This window comes from Chiloscyllium punctatum, chromosome 2 (genome assembly GCF_047496795.1).
Source record: "Chiloscyllium punctatum isolate Juve2018m chromosome 2, sChiPun1.3, whole genome shotgun sequence".
NCBI classification, from domain to species: domain Eukaryota; kingdom Metazoa; phylum Chordata; class Chondrichthyes; order Orectolobiformes; family Hemiscylliidae; genus Chiloscyllium; species Chiloscyllium punctatum.
In genome coordinates, this window is record NC_092740.1 from 44837595 (window position 1) to 44862989 (window position 25395).

Here is a 25395-nt window from a genome sequence, read left to right on the forward strand (position 1 = left end):
CAATAAATGCTGGCCTAGCCAGTGATGCCCTCATCCCATGGATGAAAGAATTTAAAAAAAAGTGAAATGGGTTCATCATCTCCAATATGACTCTTTTATTCTGAGGAAGTGGTAAGAAGTAGAAAGGGAGGAAGGTCACTGGCAGGTACTCTGTCGGCAACTGACAAGGCCAGACAGGGTATAAATTGCTCATTCCTATTTGACATCAAAAATAAAATGCAAAAGGTGGCTTTACCGTGGTTAACAAGGGAAATTAGGGATAACATTTGATCCAAGATAGGGGCATGCAACTTGGCCAAATTTGGCCAGAGGACCTAAGCATTGGGAGCAGTTTAGATTTCAGCAAAGGAAGACAAAAGTATTGATTAAGAGAGTTAAAATACCACACAAGAATAAGCTTATGAGGAACACACAAAGAGATTGTAGAAGCTTCTATAGGTATGTGAAGAGAAAAAGGTTAGTGAAGATAAACATACATCCCTTACAGTCAAAACAGACAAAGTTATGATGGGGGACAAAGATGGCAAACTAATTAGAACAAACCTTTGTTCTATCTTCACAAAGGAGAATGCCAATAACATCCCAAAAAATGTTTGGAAGCACATTGTTGAGTGACTGGATGGAAATGTAAGAAATAAGTATTAGACGGAAAATGTTGTTGGAGGAATTGATGAGATTAAAAGCCGATAAATCCCTAGTGCCCAATAAACTACATCTGAGAGTATTTACGGAAGTAGCTTTAGAAATAGTTGATGCATTATTAGTCACCTTTAAAGACTCTGTAGACTCTGGAACAATCCATATGGATTGGGAGGTAGCTAATGTAATCTCACTATTTAAAAAACAGAGATAAAACAGAAAAGAGAACATACTAATTAGCTTGACATTGTGGTGGGAAAAATGCGAGAGTCGATTAGAAAATATTCAATAGCAGAGCACAAGAAATCCAATGACAGGATAGGACAAAGTCAGCATGGATTTACGCAAGGGATATCACACTTGACAAATCTACTGGAATTTTTCAAGGGATGTAACTTGTAGAGTTGATGAAGGGGATCCATTGGATGTAGTTTATTGGGCTTTCAGAAGGCTTTTAATAAGATCACACATAAGAGATTAGCATGCAAAATTAAAATGTATGAGATTAGGATAGTGTACTGACATGGATTGGGGAACTGGCTGACAGAAAGGAAACAAAGAGTAGGAATAAACAACTTTTTTTCCCCAAGTGGCAGGCAGTGACTGGTAGAATACTGCAGGGATCAATGCTTGGACTCCAGGTATTCACAATGCATATTAGTAACTTATATGAGGGAACTAAATGTAAGATCCCCAATTTTGTAGACAATGCAAAGCTGGGAAGGTGGATATAGGGATGGTTCAATGTTAGTTGGACAAGTTGAGTGAGTGACAAATGCACAGCCGATGAAGTATAATATAAATAAATGTGAGGTTATCCACTTGGTAGCAAAAACAGGAAGGTAGATTATTATCTGAACAGTGATAGATTAGGACAGCTGGAGGTGTAATGAAACTTGGGTGTCCTTGAACAACAATTTGTTTCCAGCCTTGGGTGACTGTCTGTGTGGTGTCTGTGTGTTCTTCCTGTGTCTGTATGGGTTTCCTACCATGTGTCCAAAGATATATGGTTAGGTAGATTAGTCTTGCTAAATTACTATTAGTGTCCAAGGATGTGCAGGCTATGAGGATTAGCCATGATAAATGCAGAGTTTTGAGGATAGATTGGGGGATTGAGTCTGGGTGAGATGCTCTTCAGTAAGGAATCCATGATTCAGTGATTCTAAGTCACTGAAAAGTCAAATATTATGGTCGCATTCATGTGAGAGGATTTGAGTACAGGAGCAGAGTTAGCTTACAGCAATTGTACAGGACCTTGGTGAGTCCACATCTGGAGTACTTTTGTGTAATTTTAGTTTTCTTATCTGAGAAAGGATTTTCTGGCTCAGGAGGGAGTGCTATGAAATTTTATCAGACCAATTTCTGGGTTGGCAGAACTGACATACAAACAAGGATCTTCAGGGTAAGTGACCAGTGGTGTGCCACAAGGTCCACTGCTTTTCGGCATTTATTTGGATGATTTGGATGGGAACAAAGGAGGTATAGTTAGTAAGATTGCAGATGACACCAAAATTGGAGGTGTAGTGAACAGCAAAGGAGGTTACCTCAGAGTACAATGGGATTTTGATCAGATGGACCAATGGGCCAATGGGCTGAGGAGTGGCAGTTGAAGTTTAATTTAGATAAATGTGAGGTGCTGCATTTTGCAAAGGCAAATCAGGGCAGGACTTATACACTTAATGGTAAGATCCTAGGGTGTGCTGCTGAACAAATGTTGGAGTGGAGGTTCATAGCTCCTTGAAAGTGGAGTCGCAGGTAGATAGGATAGTAAAGAAGGCATTTGGCATGCTTTCCTTTATTGCTCAGAGCATTGAGTACAGAAGTTTGGAGGTCATGTTGTGGCTGTACCGGGACATTGGTTGGGCCACTTTTACAATACTGTGTGCAATTCTGGTCTCCCTCCTATGAGAAGGATGTTGTGAGACTTGAAAGGGTTCAGAAAAGATTTACAAAGGTGTTGCCAGGATTTGAGGATTTGGGCTATAGGGAGATGCTGAATAGGTTGGGGCTGTTTTCCCTGGAGTGTCGGAGGCTGAATGGTGACCTTAGAGAGGTTTATAAAATCATGAGGGGTGTGGATAGGTTAAAAGACAAGGCTTTTGTTTACCTAGGCTGGGGGAGTCCAGAATTAGAGGGCATAGGTTTAGGGTGAGAGGTGAATGATATAAAAGAGACCTTTGGGGTAACATTTTCCTGCAGGGGGTAGTGTGTGTATGGACTCAGCTGCCAGAGGAAGTGGTGGAGGCTGATATAATTACAACATTTAAAAGGCATCTGGATGAGTATATGAACAGAAAGGGTTCAGAGGGATAAAGGTCAGGTGCTGGCAAATGGGACTAGATTAGGTTAGGATATCTGATTGGCATGGACAAGTTGGACTGAAGGGTCTGTTTCCGTGCTGTGCATCTCTATGACTCTATGAGGTGCAAAAAGCATCCCAATAATAGTAGAAAATCAATTGGCTCTGACACCATCAGCTCCCTTCAAATGATCTGTTTGTGAAGGATAACATAAACTGTCTATGGGTGAGTGGGCAAACTTTAGCAGATGTAATATCATCTTATTTGGACGGCCCTTGTTCTGAAACTGTATCCACTATAGTGGGAAAATACAAAGTTATCCATTTTGCTAGGAAAAAGAGAGAAGCCAAAGAAGGGCTACAGAATATTGTGAGTCCAAAGGGGTGCAGGCATGCTCATACATGAATCAGAAAAGGTTAGCTTGTAGATGCAACACATACTTCAGAAGGCAAATGGAACATTCATCTTTATTTAAACAAGATGGACTATAATAATCATGCCTTGTCACAGCTTTACACAGCATTACTGAAACAACATCTGGCTTAACGTGTGTTGTTTTGGTTTCCTCATTTCAAAAGTGATTTATTACATTGCAAAATTTTATTATGTTGCTTCCTGGAAGGAAGGGGTTATCTTGTAAGGGACAATGAGCATGTTTGGCCTAAACTCGTTGGAGTTTAGAAGGATAAGTGATGACCTTATTCAAACTAATGCAGTTTTGAGGAGGCTTGATAGTATATATTCCACCTCCCCCCACCCCCACACACATTAAGAGATTTGAAATGGGGTGAGCAGTTTCAGAAAAAGGGCTGCCCAAAAAGACCATCACAAGGAAGAATTTCTTCTCTCAGATTTGAATCATTGAAATTTTCTACCCTAGAGAGCAATGAAAGCTTTACTAAATATATTCAATAGCAAGTTAGGCACATTTTAAAATTTACAGGGGAATCAAGGGTCATGATGAACAAGTAGGTTAGTGGAGTCAAGATCGGAAGAACTATGCGGTTTCCAAAATGGTATTGTTATCAAATGTTGAACTTGCAAATTGATTAGAAGACACGAACATCTATTCAGTGTCTGAACAATACAGAAATTAATACCCAACAGGAAAAACTGTCATGTCACAGTAATTCTCTCAATTTCTTTATCTTCTAAAGTCATTAATTAACACTATTAGACTTATGTTAAAAGTGAGTACATATTTTTAACTCCCTTGCATTCACACTACAATACAATTCAAGTACAGTAGTTGCATTAACTAGTTTTTTTAATGATACTTAATTCTATGCAGAATGTAGAATTAACTTAGTAATAAAACTATCAAATGTAAAAACACAGCAGCTCAACCAGCCAACCGAGAAAACAACAGGGTTATGACCCAGGTGTAGATCTTCCTACGAACTGTGTTTTTATTTTTGAATTGCAAAATCTGCTGAAAATTACACTTTTAGTCTGAACCAAGTTAATTTGGAGTATTTATGGTGGTTAGTCTACTATCCAAAACTGGACTTTGGCAAATTGCATGTTTGTGAGATTTAGCAAATAATAAAAGGATTATCGATCCTAAACATTGCAGCAGACAACCCGTACTCAATTGAGTGTGGCACACGTGGTCAGAGAAGACAACTATGGTAATTAAGAACAAAAACAGAAATTGCTGGAAAAGCTCAGCAGGTCTAGCAGCATCTGAGAAGAGGAATCGAAGTTAACATTTTGGGTTCGGTGATGCTTCCTCAGATGGGTCTCCAGACCTGAAACATTAACTTTGATTTCTCTTCACAAATGCTGCCAGACCTGCTGAGTTTTTCCAGCAACTTCTGTTTTTGTTTCTGATTAACAGCATCCACAGTACTTTCGGTTTTTATATGGTAACTAAGATCCCTGTCAATTAATTAATTCTCACTACAAACAAACATCTTTGTTAGTTTTGATGTCCTTTAAAACAAAACTGATTCAGAAAATAACATATCTACCAATAATGCATACTTCAGAGCTAACTGGCCAGCACTGTATTCCATATATATTAAAATAAATTATTTAAAGCAGACATGTCAGAAACCTTTCTCCTGAAGCTCTCTCTTTTTCTGTTAAGAAGAAATAAAATGCAAATGCAAAGTTCAGACAGTTCTTTTAAAAAATTACATGTAACTTATACCTTGTTTGGATACCCTGCGTTGAATCCTCATCTTAGGCAATGATGGCCACGAGTAATTGAAAGGTGATTCCGAGTCTGAATCCATGTTGGTGACTTAAATAAACATGCCAGATTGATCTGACATACTGGAGCAGAACTTCGTTGTGCACAGAAATGATTCAGGTCTAGCTGTGATGCAAAGTAAAAGAATGAAGGAGGTTGGGATCAAATTGCCCCCTAACCTAGGGGAGGGTGCAGCAGTAAAATATTTGGTTTCTTCAGGCAATCAGGCATGTAGATGGATTCTAAATTACAAGGCAGGACTAAATGTAAAATTGGAAAATGAGTGGAGCTGCACCCACTATCCATGCGTATTTGGAAGGTCAGCATAAGCCCATAACTCATTAACTCACCTTTTCATTTCTATGCAAATGTAACTCCCATGGAGACATGCTGTGGGAGAGTAAACGTAAATCAGGAGCAACTCAAAACTTAACGTTCACTTCTCCAAAAATCTTAAAATAGGTCTTCCTTTCCCAAAAAAATTAAACAAAAGCATAACTTGAGCAATTACTCACAAACAAACAGCAAGTTAATCACGTTTTTACGTAGCTATTTCTGTGACCTCCTGATAGGAAGTTCAAGGCAGGGGTTAAACAAATAATCTACACTTCTCAGAATGGCCAGGCAGTCCTCTGCCAGACCTTTCGAGTTCTTTGTCAAAATGCACACACCACTCAGAAGCTTGCAAACATTGGCAGGCATAGAGCTGGCAACTGATAATGCAAGATAACACCTCTCGACTGAAAGCCAGACTAGTCGATAAAATGGCAATCTAAAGGTCCACACACATATCTCTTCAAGGCAACATAGCAAGCAGTTTAAACAGTAGGGAACAAGATTTGAAAGAAAATCAGCTGCTATCTCACAGACTCTCTTCCTCCCACATCCCCCCACCCACGACTACTCCCTTACAATTCACCAAATCAATGCTGGATTTTACAAGCCTGGCACCTTTACAGCACCGGTCTAACCTCTCAGTTATGCACAATAGAGCAAGTGGCCAATTTACAACAAATCCTCCATTCTTACAATTTTCTAAACAACTTGTAGGCAATTAGTATTCAGTAAGAACTCATTACCCTTCCCCCAACACAATTTTCATACAGATTTTGTATGTCTAATCATGGTCACACATTAGCAATCACAGAATAATTTGCTCATCATTTGTTAAACTTGCAAGTTTATTTTTTGAAACAAAAGAAATCAATGCTTCAAGTCATGTGCATACTTGCAAAAGTTGAGTAAAGATGGACAGTGAATGTGTAGATTGACTTAAATGTCAGCTTTTCAAGACTATGACATTTGAGCTTGTTAACATTCCTAACTTCAGTTCAATTATTTTGCAACCCACTGTGGCATACAGTGGTAATTCTGTACCAAGCTGAAATTTTTCATTAGTTAGCAGTTTTGTTCTACATTACACACACAGAACAGTCCAATATATTTCAGGTAATTTAACTTGCTAATTCCAGCAAACTATTAGACCATCTTGAAGATTATGCAAGGACAAAAATATTTATACATTATACAGAGGGGTGAAGACAAAAGACCTTTGTACGACAGAGTTTTGTGTATGAACACAATGCTGCACTGATTAATCGACACTGATAGTACTTTTTCCAAAAGCTTAGAGGACTGGACAAAACCCTTCAGCAAATAAAAAGTTCAGATGTTGTCAGTGTTTTAAAATGTTAATCAACTCTCCATCAATGCTTGCAATGCCGTAACAGAACAGACATTTGTCAGTTACCACATTTATCAAATCTGATGAAAGATCATTGACCTGTTTTCCTTTCAGAAGCTATCTGGTCTGCCAAATACCTCCAACATTTTCTGATTTGTTTTTCAGGTCCCAGCATCTTCAGTATTTTACTTTGTTTTCCAAATTAGTTATTTAATTAGTTTCATTTCACTTCTAGAATAACAAAGCAGTGATCAAGTGTGTTTGGATTAAAAATTAATGAAGTACGGATGCAGCAAGACCTGGAGAATATCCAGGCTTGGGCTGACAAGTGCAAAGTAACATTAACGCCAGTTAAATGCTGGCAATGATGGTCTCCTTTTGGAGGTAATTAAAATTTAATGGCATTACCATCACTGAATCTTCCAATATCAACATTTTGGAGTTATCATTGATCAAAAACTAAAATGGACGAGCCATAAAAAAACATGTCTACAGGAGTAGATCACAGACTAGGAATACTGCAGCAAGTAACTCACCTCCTGACTGCCCAAAGCCTGTTCAACATCTACAAGGCACAAGTCAGGAGTGAGATGGAATACTCCCCATTTGCCTGAATGAGTCCAGCTGCAACAATACTAAAACAAGCTTGAAACCTACCAGAACAAAGCAGCCCACTTGAATGGCACCACATTAACTCTCTCCACCATCTAAGCTTATTATCAGCAGTGTGTACCAACTACACAATGCACTACAGACATTGAAAGGTCCATAGACAGCATTTTCCAAACCCACAACCATTACCATCCAGAAGGACAAGGGCAGCAGATACATGAGTTCACCACCACCTGCAAACTTCCCTCCAACCCACTCATTATCCTGACATGGGAGTATTCTGCCATTCCTTCAGTGTTGCAGGCACAAAATTCCCTCCTTAATGGCATTGTAGGTCTACCTATAGAATATGGACTTCAGTGGTTCAAGAAGGCAGCTCACCGCCACTTTCTCAAGGCCACGAGTGGTGGGTAATAAATGTTATTGAGCTAGTGATGCTCACATCTGACAAGTGAATATAAAAGAATTAGCGAGAGTGGTCACAATGGCTTTGCTGCTTTCAAATGCCAATGTCCATGGAGGATGAGTACATTTGTGTGGTGCCCATTGGTTGTTAGCCAGGATGCTTTTGCCCAGATTCCAACATGGAGATCATTCTGAACAAGCAGTGAGCTGATTCCACAGGTGCACTAGTTTCCTTGTTGAATATTTTCCAATATCTAGCTTGTTTGACCAATTTGGTAAGAAGGGAGTCTGAGTATTAATGAAGTGAGCTATAATGTTAACAAGGCATCCAACAATGAAGTGAAATCTCGCTGCTACCTAGTAGGAACTTCACTCCGCCCATTGTGAAAAGGATAAAAGATGGAGCAAGATGGTTTCAGCATCAAGGTGGGCCCCACTACACTTTTTGTCCAATTCTACCACACACCTCACCATAGACCACATCAAACAGAGCCCTATATGATTCTGTCCATAATGTTCATAAGTTATATTCAATCAGGTTTCAAAGGATGTCTGCAGGGATTTTTAAGTTTTTGCAATTTTTTTTTGCCTGTTCTTCTGATATGTTCAGGGGTTGAATACATCTTGAAACAATCTCTTCCTAATAGTGATAAGAGTGTAGTAAACATAGCTTCACTGTCTTGATAAATAGATTTGTTGCTCCTTTGTAATTTTATCATTATGCATGGAACAGCTGTCAGTTTTTCTTCATGTTACCATTCATTTTCAACTGGGGCAAGTAACGGAAAAGCTGCAGCCACTTTTTCTTGTTGCAGTGATGGCCTTAGGAATAATTCCAGAGAGGCTGTTAAACTATCACCAAGTCACCATTTACTTACACATGAGTAGTCCTTGACTTTGGCTCTGCTCTTCAGAGTCTGCTTTCAGAGTGGCAGCATCTCTGACGCTCCCCTTTTTATCTACCAGTCAGGGCTCCCTGATCAGACCAGATTAACAGCCCAAATCAGGGAACTCATATTCTATGATGTCCAGCCACCTGATCTCGTTACACCCTTTATTGTCTTTTTCTTGGTTTATTTCAGTTCTTTACAGCAGCTTTCACAGCTCTGAACATGCTACTTTGGCTGTCTCAATAACTGTGCTTTTATATATTTCTTGCATGCTCTACACCAGCTTCATTTTTGGCACCATGTTCTGCGTTCATAAGGCAGCAGTCTGGTCAGAATGGAGTCTTTCAAAGTGCTTCTAAAACAGTTGCCTGTAATGTGTTCTGGAAGGACATTTATCTTCCCATGTATCTTCTGCCCTTGCTCTTCAAGATGGATGTATGGTGGCTGTATGGTGTGGTGTGGCATGAAATGTGGTGTGTACTTTGTGACTAAGTGTGTGTGTGTGTGTGTGTGTGTGTGTGTGTGTGGTGTAGCTTTGCTGGGGGGGGGGGGGGGGGGCGGGGTGCATGGGGTATGCTGTGTGTGTATTTGGTATGTTTTGCACATGTGTATGTACATTTTGGGATGTTTTATGCGTATATGTGATGTTTTGTGTTTGCGTGTGTGTGGAGTATGCTGCATGTGTGGGTATGGTATATGTGTGCCATATAGGTATGTGCAGGTAAGTGTAGCATGCAGGTGTGTGTGTGTGTGTGTGCGCACACGAGAGAGTGTGTGAGAGTGTGTGGGGTGCGACATGTGGTGTGTATGACCAGCAGACCTGAAGCATGACTCTCCACAGCAGCTGCCAATCTACCCATGGAGGCAGACAGTCACAGGATTCACTGCAGCTTCTGAATAATGAGGGCCATTGCATCTCACATACCTGCCTCCTGGTAGGCTCTCACTTCACTGAATACTCATCCTTTCTCTGTTTCCACCAAGGTGTCATTCATCGAGGAAGGAATCATGAATATAGTTCATATGGCCATATGAACTGCCCGTAACAATGCACTTGTGTATCATTAATTGACAAGCATGATTTAAAGGCAATGCATGTAGTACATGCGCAGCGACTAATGGGAATAACAAATTGCTAATTTATGAGAAAAGTTGTGTGGGTAATTCAAAATGGACATGATAGTGCTTTTTACATAAGAGAGAGGGATGTTTGGTATGAAAGGTAATCATGGAATATTATGTGCAGTTCTGGCCCCCCTCCTATCAGAAGGGTGTTGTGCAACATGAAAGGATTCAGAAGAGATTTACAATGATGTTACAAGGATTGGAGGATTTCAGCTAGAGGGAGAGGCTGAATAGGCTGGAGCTGTTTTCCTTGGAATGTCAAAACCTGAAGGATGACCTTATAGAGGTTTATAAAATAATGAGGGGCATGGATAGGGTAAATAGACAAGGTACTTTCCCTAGGGTGGGGGAATCCAGAACTAGAGGGCATAGGTTTAAGGTGAGAGGGAAAAATTAAAAAGGGACCTAAGAGGCAACTTTTTCACGCAAAGGATGGTACATGTATGGAATGAGTTGCCAGAGGAAGTGGTGGAGTCTGGTACAATTACAACATTTAAAAGGCATCTGGATGGGCATATGAATAGAAAGGGTTTAGAGGGATATGGGCCAAGTGCTTGCAAATGGGACGAGATTAATTTAGGATATCTGGTCAGCATGGACATGTTGGACCAAATGGTCTGTTTCTATGCTGTATGACGATGTAAAAATGTCCTTCCTGGTCTGCCATAGCCATGTGACCTCTACCATGAGGCAACAAACATCTTAGAGGCACTCCAAAAAATACGCCACTTTAACTAGACTATTGCCTCTTGAACACAGAGCTTTACCCCTGTGATGCTACAATTGTCAAATTTTACAGGACAATGTTTCAAGATGTCTCTTTTCATTTTGGGTGAAATGAACTGTTCTTAATCAAGTGGTCATACTACCCCTATGTGCAACTTATTAAAAATCAAGTGCCTGGTTTCATAACCTCCGACAGTGTCTCTGAAGACAGCCTATTTCTTCCCCAAGGCAATTTACCCCACTTTGGTTTACTTTCTCATCTCTCCTGTTTCTGTAAGAATTCCCAGACAGTGCTCTGTTACTAATGTACTTATGAGACAGCTCATAGCCATCTGCAATTACTGCATCCTCTCTCATCTTAGAAACTTTTATCTTCCAGGTATCAGCATACCAATATCTTCAAGCTATCAACAGGAAAACATTGGGTAAATAAAGATAAACCATTTCCACTGGTTGGAATCTTCTAGCACTAGAGAGCATACTTTGAGAACTAGGGCCAGTCTGCTCAGCAAAGATGTTAGGTAAGACTTCTATGCATGTGGATAGCGGATGTTTAAAACACACTTACACAAGTGGCAGTGGATGCTGGATCAAGTGTTAATTTGAGATCTGACATAGATTTTTTTTTGCAAAGCAAAGATATTAAGAAATATGGGCCAAAGGCAAGTATATGAGTTAGGCTATAAATCGACCATGATCTATCTGAATGGTGAACGGGCTTGAGGGGCTGAATGGCTTATTCCTGTTCTTAAGTTCCTATCTTTCTACTAAAGAGACACTATTTTTAATTTTTTCCACTTGTATCAACTCGCTCAGTTTTTCAAAGTCTTGTTGAACTTCCGTGGATTGATCAAATATCATCTCCTTTTCTCTAGCAAAGTTCACAAAAGACTGACTTTGTTTCTTCCTAAAATTTCCATACTCTGTCTGTAAATTCCTGGTACTTAGGATAGCAGCTTTCATTAGATTGGTCATTCATAAGAGATAAATACTTTTACAAAGTCCTTTGTATAATCTCACAGCAACAATACAGTTCAATTTTCTCAAGATGTTAAAGTGTGGCATTCTTCAAATCTCAAAAAAAAAGACATTTCAACACCTTCCTCACTAAATTCAGTTGCTAAGTGAGTATTCCTAGCCAAATCCAGCGAAGAGTGAAAACAGAGTTATCCACCAGTTTTCCTGCTATTTCTTGTTTGCTCTTTGGATGCTTTCCCTGGCGATTTCAATTTTCTTGCTTCCTTTTCGCTCTGAAATTGAAGGTCTTTTCCTTTCTACTTTTTTAATATTTCTGTGAAGTTGTAACTCAAGATTCCACATTTCTCTTTCTTTTACCTTCCCTTTCAATGTCAAGATATTTTATTTCTGACTCCAAATCAAGTTGCTTCATTTGTCATTGAATTCTGGCTACCTTCATTGGGTGCTTTTGGCATTGCCCTGTCCTCCTCAAGGGCGAGTCAATTATCAACAATATTTGTCATTTTAGCCTCTTTTTCGAGATAACTTCCAATTCTTTCTGCCTCAGCCTACAAATTAACCATTCGTTAACTATTGCAAGGCACCAACAGACATGTTGTCTTTCTCAAGAAATTTGCAAATATTCACAGTAGCCATGCTGACTTTTCATTGACAAAAGTGTGAAATCTTATCTCTTGAAACAGTGGAAAATTCCACTCTTCTGCATTTTACAGCCTTATACAAAGAGAACTGAGCAAACAGAAGTCACTATTTTAAAAAGAGGTCGAAAAAAGCCAGGTACATATATGCCTATTAGCTCAACTTCTGCATGGGGAAAGTCCTTGAATCTTTAATCAAGAAAGAAACAATGAGACATCTGGATAGAAATTGACCCATCAGGCAAATGCAGCATGGGTTCATGAAAGGCAGGTCATGTTTAACTAATTTACTGGAATTGTTTGAGGACATTACAAGCATAGTGGGCAATGGGGAACCAGTAGATGTGGTGTATTGGATTTCCAGAAGGCATTTAACAAGGTGTCGCATAAGAAGCTGCTGCATAAGGTACAAGTGCATGGCATTACGAGTAATGTATTAGCACGGATAGAAGATTGGTTAACTAACAAAAGGCAAAGCTTGGGGAAAATTGGACGTTTTGTTTTTGTATGGCAATCAGTGGCTAATGGTGTGCCTCAGGGACCACAATTGTTTCCAATTTACATTGATGATTCAGAGTGGGGACCAAGGGTAGTCAAGGTTTGCAGATGACACGGAGATGAGTGGTATAGCAAAGTGTGCAGAGGATACTAAAAGTTTGCAGAGGGATATATTTAGGTTAAGTGAATGGGCAAGGGTCTGGCAGATGGAGTACAATATTGGTAAATGTGAGGTCATCCATTTTGGTAGTAACAAAGAAAATGGTCTGTTATTTAAATGGTGAAAAATTGCAGCATACTGCTGTGCAGAGGGCCCTTGATGTCCTTGTGCACGAAGCTCAAAAGATTGGTTTGCAGATGCAGCAGTAATTCATCCATCATTGCTGGAGGGATGGAGTTTAAAAACAGGAAGGTAATGCTTCAGCTATATGGGTTGCTGGTAAGGCCACATCTGCAGTACTCTGTAAAGTTTTGGTCTCCTTATTTGAGAAAGGATGTCCTGGTACTAGAGGGTTGCAGAGGAGGTTCACTAGGTTGATTCCGGAGTTGAGAGGGTTGGCTTAGGAGGACACATTGAGTAAACTCATTGGAATTATACTCATTAGAGTTAAGAAAAATGAAGGGGTGAGACCTTATATAAATATATTAAATCATGAACGAAATAGATAAGATAGCAGCACAGAGATGAACTATGGGCATAGCCTCAAAATAAGGGGAAGTAGATTTAGGTCTGAGTTGAGGAGGAAGGGTTGTGAATCTGTGGAATTCAGTGCCCAATGAAGCAGTTGAGGCTACCTTGCTGAATGTTTTTAAGGCAAAGATAGATTTTTGAACAGTAAAGGAATTAAGGGTTATGGTGAGCTAGAGGGTAAGTGGAGTTCACAAAAGAATCAGCCATGATCTTACTGAATGGTGGAGAAGGCTCAACAGGCCAGATGGCCTATTCCTGCTCCTACATAGTCTGTTCAAATTAAAAGGATCTTTTCATTATATATTGCTTAAGATTTGTCCAAAACTGGAGATACAATAGGTTTAAAGACACAGAAAACATAAGCAATATATGGCAAAGCAATAATACTCAAAACTGATGTTGAAACGAAAGGAATGAATATTTTGAAGGAGAATGGCACAACTGTATCTGATACTAGTGCCACAGAACTTCAGAATGATGAAAACAAAACTTCTGTCATTGAAATAATGAGGTTTGAATTGAATAAGAAGGCAAAAAGAAAATTTACAGAACACATGACCTACCGATAAAGGAGTATTTTAGACTGATCACTGAAATAACCTTAACTAAGTTCATAAAGCAGGTACGAAGGATTTTATTTAGCAGAAAAGAAATGAACTGCATAAACAAAAGAAGTCAATCCTAAACCCGTACCTCTTGAAAAAGAGATCTAAAGGAATAAATCATGGAAATAAACTTCAAGAAAAGTGATCCTGAATTTAAAAAGTATGAAGTGATATCAACTGTTATGAAGAATAATTTAGATGTTCGGCAAAAGAAACCATTTTTCACAGACTTGACATTAAAACAAAAACCATGCAGACATTGAACAAAATTAAGATCTGGAATTAAAACCTGAACAGGAGGGAGGAAAGTCAGTTTTAAAAGTGAAAAGACTGATGGTTATTTAGTGTCTGACTTTAAAGGACAAAAGCAATTGCTGAATCCAGAGGCAAGAAGTGCTCTGTCAGGGATTTCTACTTGGATTCCAGCTCTCGACAACCAGGACTCAGTATGCAGATTGGTTTCCAGCAATCAGCAATGAGGTTCTTGACAAAGTTAACCAAAACAAATAAACTGAATGCTTTGGGATCATCAAAAATACCAAACCAGGTTCAAGACTTTGTACAATCTAATCAGCTACGATGTCAAAGAATGATGGAGCACAATTGATGGACCAAATGGTCTATTTCTGCTCTTACAACTTATGACCTTATATGTTCTGCAGGCATGTTTGCCCTGGATCACATTCTGTAGACATAACATCATGTGTCATATTTATCATATTGATTAAATGTATTTTTTGAAATGTATAATTAAGACACTTTCAATCTCAATAAGCTTTATTTCTGGTAACAAGCCATAGTCGTACTAATAAACTCTTACAGTTACCAATAAATTCCATAAATTTTGAAAACTAAACAAACAACTTTTTTTTTAAATGCATTGGATGTGGGTGTCACTGGCTATGTCAGCATTCATTTCCCTTCCTTAAATGCCCAAAGTCAATACATTGCTGTGGATCAGGAATCACATGTTGGCCAGACCAGACATGATGGCAGATTTCCTTCTTTGAAGGACATTAGTGAACCAGCACGGTTTTTGTTTTCCAGACTTTTTAAACTGAATTCAGATTTCAAGTTTTTTTCATCTATGTTCCCAGAACATTAACGTGGAGTTATGAATTACTAGTTCAGTGGCATTACTGCGACACTATAGCTACTTTTGATAAAAGACTAACCAACCATTTACCAATTCCCTATATCATCATACTTTGGCCTTTTTCAGAATGCGACCAGTCCACAAACCAAACTGTATCAGTTTTTAAAATTAGTCTGACACGCTCTGTGCACTTCAAGTGAATAGCATCTGTTCCCTCCCAAATATTTCAAAACTGAAGTGCCAATGGTATTGGAGCAAATGGAGACCCTGCAGCATAGCAGTGATTGTGGAATGGAATGATGAGATTTAGGATACAGACAGCAGAATTTTGAATGAGTTCAAGATGGATGGTGGAAGACCAAGCTAGGAGAGTACTAAAATAATCAAGTCGAGAAGAAAGCACATAAGCAAGTAGCCACTAAAAGTGAAGTACACAAACTGCAGTCACCAGAAAGCAATACTTGATACACAAAAGTTAGTATCCATTTGATACCACAATTATTTGGAGCTATTTCCTTGGTATGAAAACAAATCGATTTTCTCTTGTGGAAGAGGATGAAATGAATTCAATGTTTCATGCAAAGGATAACCAAACTCCCGATGACACTGCAAATTAAGTTGTTTTTCCTGAGAGATAAAACTGTCCTAGTGACTCGGTGTGATAAAATGCATTGGACATCCATGAGCTGTTATTGAAATGTTGTGTACAGAAGGTGATTGACCTCAGATAACAGATCATTTTCTTCGATAGAAAGGACCAATGTAAGAAAGGTGATCTCTGTCATGACTATATTTGGAATTAAGCTATTGGAGCAGATAGTCAAAGAAATTACATTATGATCAACAATTGGTGTTAATTGCTAGTTAACATGTTTGTAAGAAAATAGGAAAAAACGGCAAGTTATAAAAATGAAAAAAGCATTAAAAATAGGATCAAAAGACCATTAGAATAGACATTTGGAAAATTCAAGATAAATACGGAGGTAAATACAATGAAATATGTCTTCAGGCTGCATGTGAACATGTCACATCTTACTTGTAAAAAGAAATTTTCTGTGAAGAGAAACAGCAATACCAAATTAAGGCTGAATAGTATGCAACAAAAATAAAGATTACAAACAAAGAAAAATTAAAAACCAGGTGAAATAATTAACAAAAATATTGTACTACAGATAGCAAAAGGAAAAGCGGTGCATCAAATATAGCAACAAGAGGCATACATAAATATTTCATCTATTTTGACCCTGGATTAACAATTACTTGTTAACTTTAGGAGCCTTACTTCAGAATTGCAATACTGGAAATGCTATCTTAACATGTCAAGAATGAGAGTAAAGACATGAATCTCAAATTATACATCATTCAGCTAAAAATCTGTTGTGGGGGAAACATTACATGGAATGTTGGTAGTATTTATCCAAACAGCACCAAGTCCACAAAAAGTAGTTATCAGAGATTTGAGCAGAAGGTCATGCCTCACTAATCAGCTGGAATTCTTTGAGGAGGTAAGAAAATTAGTGTGCAAAAGCTACACAGTGGATATACATAAATGAACTTTTAGAAGAAACAAGAAAGAACAAGTATGCATTGATAGGTATAGCACCTTTCCTTTCTCAGGATAGCCTCATTTTTTTCCATTTAATGAATTGCTTTGAAGATCTGCCAAATATCACATATGAAGCATATGAGGACGTTTTATGCTTCAATCAGTCTATTAGCTACACTAAAAACTGATTTTGTGATAAAAAGCAGGAGGTGATGCAACAAGGAAGCTATATCTCTGGGTGTTGCCACTAAAATTCAATTGTATCCTTAATAACAAAGCAGAGTTCAGAGATTTTGTTCAGCCTGCCACTAAGTGCTTCAACCTGCTCATTGCGATAAATAAACTATCACTTACTGAAGCGTTAGATGTGACTTTCCTCTTTATAAGGAGTAAAACCAAAATAAGGTAAAAATTGATTTAATTTGCAACCCTTAATGCTCCCAATAATAATAATTTGTAACATTGAAAGAGCATATGTTTTGCTTTATAACTGTAAAATGGGAATTAACAATGAACAATGAAGAAAGAATTACATATACATTTTGTCTTTCATGATCTCAGCACACCCCAGAGTTCTTCATAATCAATATACTTGTGAAATAGAGTCAATATTCTAATCTAAGCAATAGAGTAGGCAATTTATACAAAACAAAATCCCAAAAACAGTGACCAGCTAATTGGTTTAAGTGATAGAGTCACACAGCACAGAAATAGATTCCTCAGTCCAACCAGTCCATGTGCGCCACAATCCCAAACTAAATTAGTCCCACCTGCCTTGCCAAGCCCATATCCCTCCAAATATTTCTCATTCATGCACTTATCTACATATTTTTTGAACATTGTAACTGTACCCACATCCACCCCTTCCTCTGGAAGTCCATTTCACACATGAACCACCCTCTGTGTAAAAGAAAATTACCCTTCATATTCTTTTTAAAAAATCTTTCTTCATTGTTAATTCTCATTTTACAGTTACAAAGCAAAACATATGTTCTTTCGATGTCTTTTTAAAAATCTTTCTCCTCTCACCTTAAAATGATGTTGGTTAACAGGTATACATTAACAACGGTAAAGGGAAAAGCTCCTGGCTCTTCTTTGAATAATATTACGAAAAACGTACATCTACACATGAGGCAGATGGGGCTTTGATTTAAGTTCTCATCTGAAAAAGTTCACCACCAAAAGTGAAGCACTCCCTTTATACTATATTTATGTGTCAGCCTACATTGCCTGCTCAAAATTTTCCCATGCTCTGTACCAATAAATACTTCACTTAATTTGAGTCAGAAAAAAGGCACACACTTTAATGCATTCTATCCTGTACTGAAATTCACTTTTGAAATGGAACAGCCAAAGTTTCCTTGATATTCAAGATCAATGTATTTCAACTTAGCACATTTGCAGCCTGGGACACAATCCAAAGATCGTAATGCAGTTTTTGAATTGCATCTTGTCTTTCAAACTGTTGCTGCCCTGGAGTTCCCTTGATACTCTTCAGGCATGACATGCCACAATTCCTCTCAGAAATCAGTGTAAGCTACATAGGGATTTTAGACAGCCACTAAATTTACAACATCAACCAGCATTAGATTTGTATATCGGTCTTTTAAAGAACATATGTTTTGCTCACAAGCTTAATACGTCTGTAAGTACTTCAGAGTTATCCATTTTACAATCTATTACATTACATCATGAATGTGTGAAAGGTCACCATTTTGTCATGGATAATGTCCAGTCAACCTCAGGATTGGTTTCTCAAAAACTTCAGGAACATATACCATTTCACACTGCAACGCAAGTGGTGCTCACTACTAAAAGGATGCTGTTAGTCTGCTTACCACACAAATTAGTAAAGCGGTATATGAATTTCAGTGGCAGTGCAATATACTCATGTAGGTTATAATTTCAAGCAAGTGATCGATCAGTCCTTTGATTGTTCACTGCAGGCAGACTACTAACCATAGTCAACTAGCCTGTGCTTGCAAAACTCAGACCATAGTCACCAGCATTAGATATGATATCATGATCAAATTTGCAAAACAATCTGAACTGAGCTACAAATTAGATTAATAACCAATTTATGATTATTAGTTGTTCACACAGTGTAACCAGTTACATGTACCATATGTAGATTAGGTACAGGAGTAGAGTAAGCTACTCAAACTCGAGGCCATTGTGCCATTGATAAGATCATGGAGATCTACTACTCTTCAATCTTCTTCAATAAACTTTCATTCCTTTACTTACCAAAGATCTATCCAGCTCTGCCTTAAAAAGTGTCAAAAAATCTGCTTCCAGTGCCCTTTGAAGAACATTTTTATGACTTGCTCAGCAGGAAATTCTCCTTGTCTTTGATCTAAATGGGTGACTCCTTTTTTTAAAAAAAGTTACCTCTTGGTTCTAGATTCTCTTATAAGAAGAAACATCCTTTACATATCCAACCTGTTAAGGCACTTACAAATTTCAAACAAATTGCCTCTTACTCTTCTTAACTCTACTGCATATAAGCCACACCTGTCCATCCTTTCCTCATAAGACAATCCACCCATTCCAGATTATTGGTCCAGTAAACCTTCTCCAACGTGTATTCAACTCAACTGCAACCTTCCTTAAAGAGACCAATACTGTATAACTGAAGCATAATCTCCCTACTTTGTATTCAATTCCCTTCTCATTAAAAATAACTTTCTATTAACTTTCCTAATTACTTGCTGCACTTGCACAGTAACCTTTTACAATTCATGCACTCGGAACTCAGATTCTCTACATTTCAGTGCTCTACAGTCTCTCAACAATTAGATAATATGCATTTTTAATTCTTGCTGTCAAAATAGACAACTTGCTTTTTCCCACAGCAAACTCCCTTTTCCCCACTCATTAACCTCTCTAAATCCCCATGTCCTCTTTCCAATCAATTTTCATACATATTTGTGTGCCATTTGTAAGTCATTTATATAGATTGTAAAATATTGAGTCGCCAATGCTGATCCTTGTAGCACATCACTCATTACTTCATGCTAACCAGAAAATGATCCATTTTCATCGAGACCACATTTCCTGTTATCCAGCCAATCATTTATCCATGTTACTGTTACAAAAAAGCTTTTATTTTCCACATTAACATTCCACATTTGTTGTGGTACTTTAGAGTTCTAAAGGTCAGTACAGTACATCTTCCCATTTCCCTTTATCCTTGACATGTTACTTCTTTGAACATGATTTTGAATTTCACAAAATCATGTTGATTCTACTCAATTGCCTTGAATTTCTAGAATTGTGCTGCTAGATCATCATTTATAATAGTTTCTAACACCTTTCCATTTAGAGCTGTTAAGCTAACTAGCCTGTAGTTTCTTCCATTGTATCCCTTCCTTTTTAAATAAAACAGTTACATACACTTGTTATTCTCCAACCCTTTTAAAACTTGTATCCAATTTTGGAAAATTAAAACCAACACATTAACAATCTCACTACACACCTTTTTTAATACCTTAGGATGAATTAATACCTGGGGACTGCCTTGACTAATCAGAGTCAATTTACTGGATTTTATTTAAACAAAAGCTTGGCGGTTAACTGTTTGATACATTTCAAATGGCAATTCTTCAACTAAAGTCCACCAACCAACTAATCTGCACCCTCTTTTCAACTGGTATAAATTAGTGTTTCCTTTGAGATTTGGTGTTCCAGCAATTTTGTCCTGAATAACGGAAGGCAAAAAGCTTCAACAGCATATCCTTTTATAGCAATACTCAGTTCTATAATACCAAAATGTACTTATACATCAATATTTCATCAACTTGCATCCACCTTACTAATTATTTACTACAATGGTTTTTATTCATTTTTGTAAAACAGGTGTTCACAGTAAAAATGTACTAAAATTCTTTGCAGCTATTTGCAAACATTCTGATTACTTTTATGATTCTATGCTTTTTCTTAAGGCGATCATAAATTAAAAAGTAAATGAGTCCAAAGTTGATTGAAAATCAAACTTTTGCAGTTAAAGTTTTTGTGATGTAATTGAAAGGTACAGAGAGTACTGCGTGGTTCACTGACTGTGTCTCTCCCTTGATACTGAGGCATTTGTGTCAAACTAATTACATTGCGTGAATCGTTCTATCGTGTAAAGAGTGGCTCATCCCATTTACAACTATTTTCTCATTTTATAAATTAATTGCAGTTTAAATTGTACACCTAATAAGGTAAACTGATGTTGCAGCAAAACGTGTGTCCTGGTATATTTTTAAAAAATATTAACAGAAATTCTGGTGAAAACTGATAATAAATTTACTTCTGTTGCAGATTGTTTAATTTCTTGAATTGCTGAAACAGGCTAAATAAAGACAATGATACCTTAAATTTAAAGGAACATTAATGTACTATTGCAGTTGTTCACATTAATAGAGGAACAGCAAAGTTTACAACTTTGAATATATAGCTTTTCTATGGAGTGGTTCAAAGCTGCTGTGTCATTCATATGGAATTCAATAACAGTCCTTGCAAGTTCAGGTAAAGAAACCTGTTTAATAGTTTATTCTACTATACATGGCATATTTGATATTACTTTTCTGCTGTAATGGTATCTAATGCATGTTCTACATGAAAAGCAGTAACTAATTGATTTATTGTTTATCCAAGGTATAAATTTGTACACATTTTTGTACAAGGTCATCCTTTAGTCCATAAAAGATCCAGATTTATCTATAATAGCTGGCTTTAATGTTCAGCATGAAGTGCATTGTAATAGTCTAGTCAATATCAAATCACTCCAGAAAACAATTGGCCATTACTTATTTCATAGAACATTGTGTTGCCAGAAGTGGTATCAAGGAATTCAAAACACCTACAGACTTGAGATTCTGAAAAGGCCATATCCATAACCAGATGTTTAGTTGGACTTCAGACATTAAGCTAAGAAAAGCAACTGCACTGCTAATTTGGTTACCACTAATCTAGAAGAATCAGCAGCCAACTGAAGTGGAAGTAGAGGTTATTAAGGATTCAGAGAAGTAACAGTCTCCCCACAAAATGTCAGACTAGTATTAAAGACAAAAAAGAAAATCTGTGGTACGTGTTTTAAATTTCCTAATCATTTATTTTTGAAAACTGAAGGGCACATGATATTCCAGTCTGTGGGGAGGTGGTGCATGCAAGAACTGTGCATTACAGCAGAACCATAGAGATTTACAACACAGGAGGACAGCACTCAACCCACTGTGTTGGTACCAATATGATTTATTGTAGTTGGTTGACAGATTAATAACTTCTTCAAATCTGGTCTGTATTTACGTCAGTAATGGAATTATAATTAACAATACCCTAAGTTTGGTAATTCCAGATGATTAAGTGAGTGACTTAAATGAATGAGCTTGTTTATGCTTGTGGTACCACCAGAGCTGCTACAATGTCAGACTGACCACATTGCTGGTTTGACAATTGTTTTCAAATTTAGTAAATTCATGGTTCAGGAAATAAAGAAAAATAAATCAGCTGAAGTATAAATTGAACATATGAATAAAATAATTTCACAGGCTGAACAAATTAAATCATAAAACCAACAATCTCTGAAACATTGATGCACCATAAAACAAACAATTAAATTGTACATGCATGATTCAAGATAGAATCATAGCCTAGAATTTAGAATTAAGAAGAGGTGTATTTGGCCCATCATACCTGTGCTGGCTGTAAGAAAGAGCTCACCTACATTTCTGTATCAGGAGTCTGACTCAACACATACTACATACTATAAACACAGAAATGACTTGAAAGACAACTTACAGGTTCTAACGTACCTGCTTCTCTTCTTCTAGAAGCCTATGAGTTTGGGAGGAAATGTTTAAAGGAGCCTTGAGAGTAAGCAAGCATAACTTGTAGATGGTATTAACTGCAGCCATTCAGCATCAGCAATAGACTACATAGAGAAATGTTAGATCAATAGTTGGAGTGTTTATACAACATGTTCCTTTGTCCTAGATGGTACGGAGTTTCTCAAATATTGTTGGAGTTCCACTTGATTAGGCATAAAAGACAGTATCCTTTCACACTTCTGATTTGTGCCTGGTCCACAGGCTTTGGAAATCAGAAGGTGAAATCATTCACCTTGAATACGTAGTCTCAGATCTGCTGTTGTAGTTACAGTATTTATGTGGCTATTGTACTGAACACTGTACAATCATCTGTGAAGAAGGTCACCGCTTCTGATTTTATGATGGAAGATATTAATTGATGAGCAGCTGAAGATCATTAAGACGTGATCTGCAGTAATATTTGAATACTCATTGCACCGAGATAATTGATCTACCAAAACCATAGCCATCTTCTTTGAAGCTAGTTACACATCCAGTCACAGGACAAAAAGTCTCCTCCCACCATATCCAATTTCACTTTTTACAATTTTAATATGACATCAGTAGAATGCAGCCCAGGGGTTAGAGGCACATCACTCTCATTTCATCCTTGGAATTTGGGTCTTTTGTGTATATTGGATGTAGGGTAGTGTGGAGTATTTCTGATCAGTTGATACTACGTTTGTGTAGCGGGACTGATGACATTTTCTAAAACTTTACTGATTTTTTAGATTAGACTGCTGCAGCTGTAATTGGCTGGATGGCTTTGTTCTGCCAGTTATGAGAAGACAAAACTGGAAAATTTTCCACATTGCCAAGTAGATGCCAGTTCTTTAGCTGCATTGGAACAGATTGGCTGAAGGCACAGCTAATTTTTATCATAAGATCTTGTCGAGACCAATAGCTTTTGTTGTGTCCAATGTGCTCAGCCATTTCCTGATATCACATGATTTTATTGAATTTGCTGAAGATTGGTTCCTGTAATGATGATCTGCTCAGCACTTTTGGCTGAAGATGACAGAAAGTAATATAATCCTGGACTTTTGCATTCATATGCTGAGCTCCACCATAATTAATGACTGTGATGTTCATGGTGCCTCAATCTCCAGTTAGTTGATTAATTGCCCACCAGCATTCACAATTAGATGTTGTTGGGCTTTGATCTGACTCATTGTTGTAGAATTTCTTAGTATGTCTTTTTCATATTTCTTCCACTGTTTAGTATGTACGTAGCCCTATATTGTATCTTCACCCAGTTAGGATCTCATTTTTAAGGAGCTAGAAGCTGTTTCTGATATATTAAATGAGGTTTCATGGTTATGGTAAAAGGAGAATGTGCCAAAAAACACTACAAATTTTAATGAAATACGTTTCTGCTGCTGATGGCCAAGCCTCTCATGAACAGCCAGCTTTCAGCAGATAGATTTGTTCTTAATCTATCCGAATTGTTAAGTAAATGTATTAAGGAATAGCACATCCTGTTCCGCTCCAACCAGCAAAGAGTACAGTGACTGGTTGGAATCTCACTTCTCCTCACCCACGTTAATGATTATTGCTTGGTAATCACATATGCTATTTAAGAATGTGCATCAATATCTGACAGATTGATCTTTCTTTTGTACCTGTATCAATTAATGCCTGATCCACTTCATCCAGCAATAAACCTGCTTGATCTCCCAGAGTGCTAACGTACTGATAAAAAAGAAAAAAAAATTAGCTGTTTAAACAAATATGGCAAAGCTAAAGCCTGAAACTGAAATCCAGCTATCTTTAGGGTTAAATGGGTTAATAAAGATAATCTCATGGTTCATAGGATCATAAAGCAATGCCACATTCATTGTTGGCACAACATACATGATATTTTCATTCTGCTGAAACTTTGAGCATGCAACACTATAAAACTAAATTCAACCTCACATATCATAATATTAAAGCTTCATTTAATCAAAATTTACATCCTTGATACTCTTTTTAAAAATTAAAAACAATTAGAATCAACTAGCTACATTGTCCCATAAAAGTATCTGGTAATTAAAACTTAATTTAAATCAGAATTTATACCCTTAAACTACCATGCTCTTAAAAGTTTCACAGGTTCCAATATAAGTGTAAGGACAACCAGAAGGTCAGTTTATAAAAAAAAATCCAAGCCAAAGTGTAAAAACATGGATCAATTGAGTAGCCATTAACAAAGTATTGTGAAATATAGAGAAATAAAATGAAGCTTAAATTATCCTAAATAAAGTTGAGAAACAAGAACTGTGGCCCCAAGCATGACTTGAATTCATGCTAGATGCATCTGCAGTAAACAGAAATTATTTTATTCACAGAGCATCTGACCTTTAGCAAATTTTCATGCATTAGATTCAATATCAAGAGGCTTGCTAAACTGTGGGCAATGTGCATTTAAAATTTCATTATGGGTCCATCCAATTCAGGTTTCTCTCTTTTATTCCTTCATTTTCCTCTGTAAATTACATCCAACAATTAAATACTCTATTTGAAAGAAAATTAAGTCCACAGCTACACAACAGAGTACTTGAAGAAATGTTGACACTATACCAGTCCTGAATTTTCATCCTTTAAATCTTGTTTCCATTATATCTTATCATAACGGATCTCCAGTTAGAGGTCAAATTGGACTAATGCCTTACTATATTAAGTTATGCACTTCAGAATGTCTCAGCTTGGTCAGATCTGCAAGTGCGTTATTATGTTCAGTTAAAGCTTTCAGAACAGAACAGTGCATTACACAAACTGTGCATTCAAAGTTTCTAAGTATCCAATGCCACTATTCTCTTCGCTCAGTTTGAAAATAAAAGCCTTTTAAAAGCTAATTCCGATGATTAATTACAAGCTGCAATTCAGGCACACAAGTCAGTTATGGGTGCAACTGATAAGGTCTCAAAGAAG

The 25395-nt window shown here is 37.4% G+C and overlaps 1 protein-coding gene across 1 annotated transcript in view; it reads right to left on the minus strand.

Annotated features, from left to right (window-relative positions):
* arhgef28a (Rho guanine nucleotide exchange factor (GEF) 28a) overlaps positions 1-25395 on the minus strand; it is a 462887-nt gene that overhangs the window by 259630 nt on the left and 177862 nt on the right. Inside the window, exon 9 of the mRNA XM_072548108.1 lies at positions 24105-24174. Within this exon, the coding sequence (XP_072404209.1) occupies positions 24105-24174 (70 nt within the window). The remainder of the gene's footprint in view (positions 1-24104; positions 24175-25395) is intronic.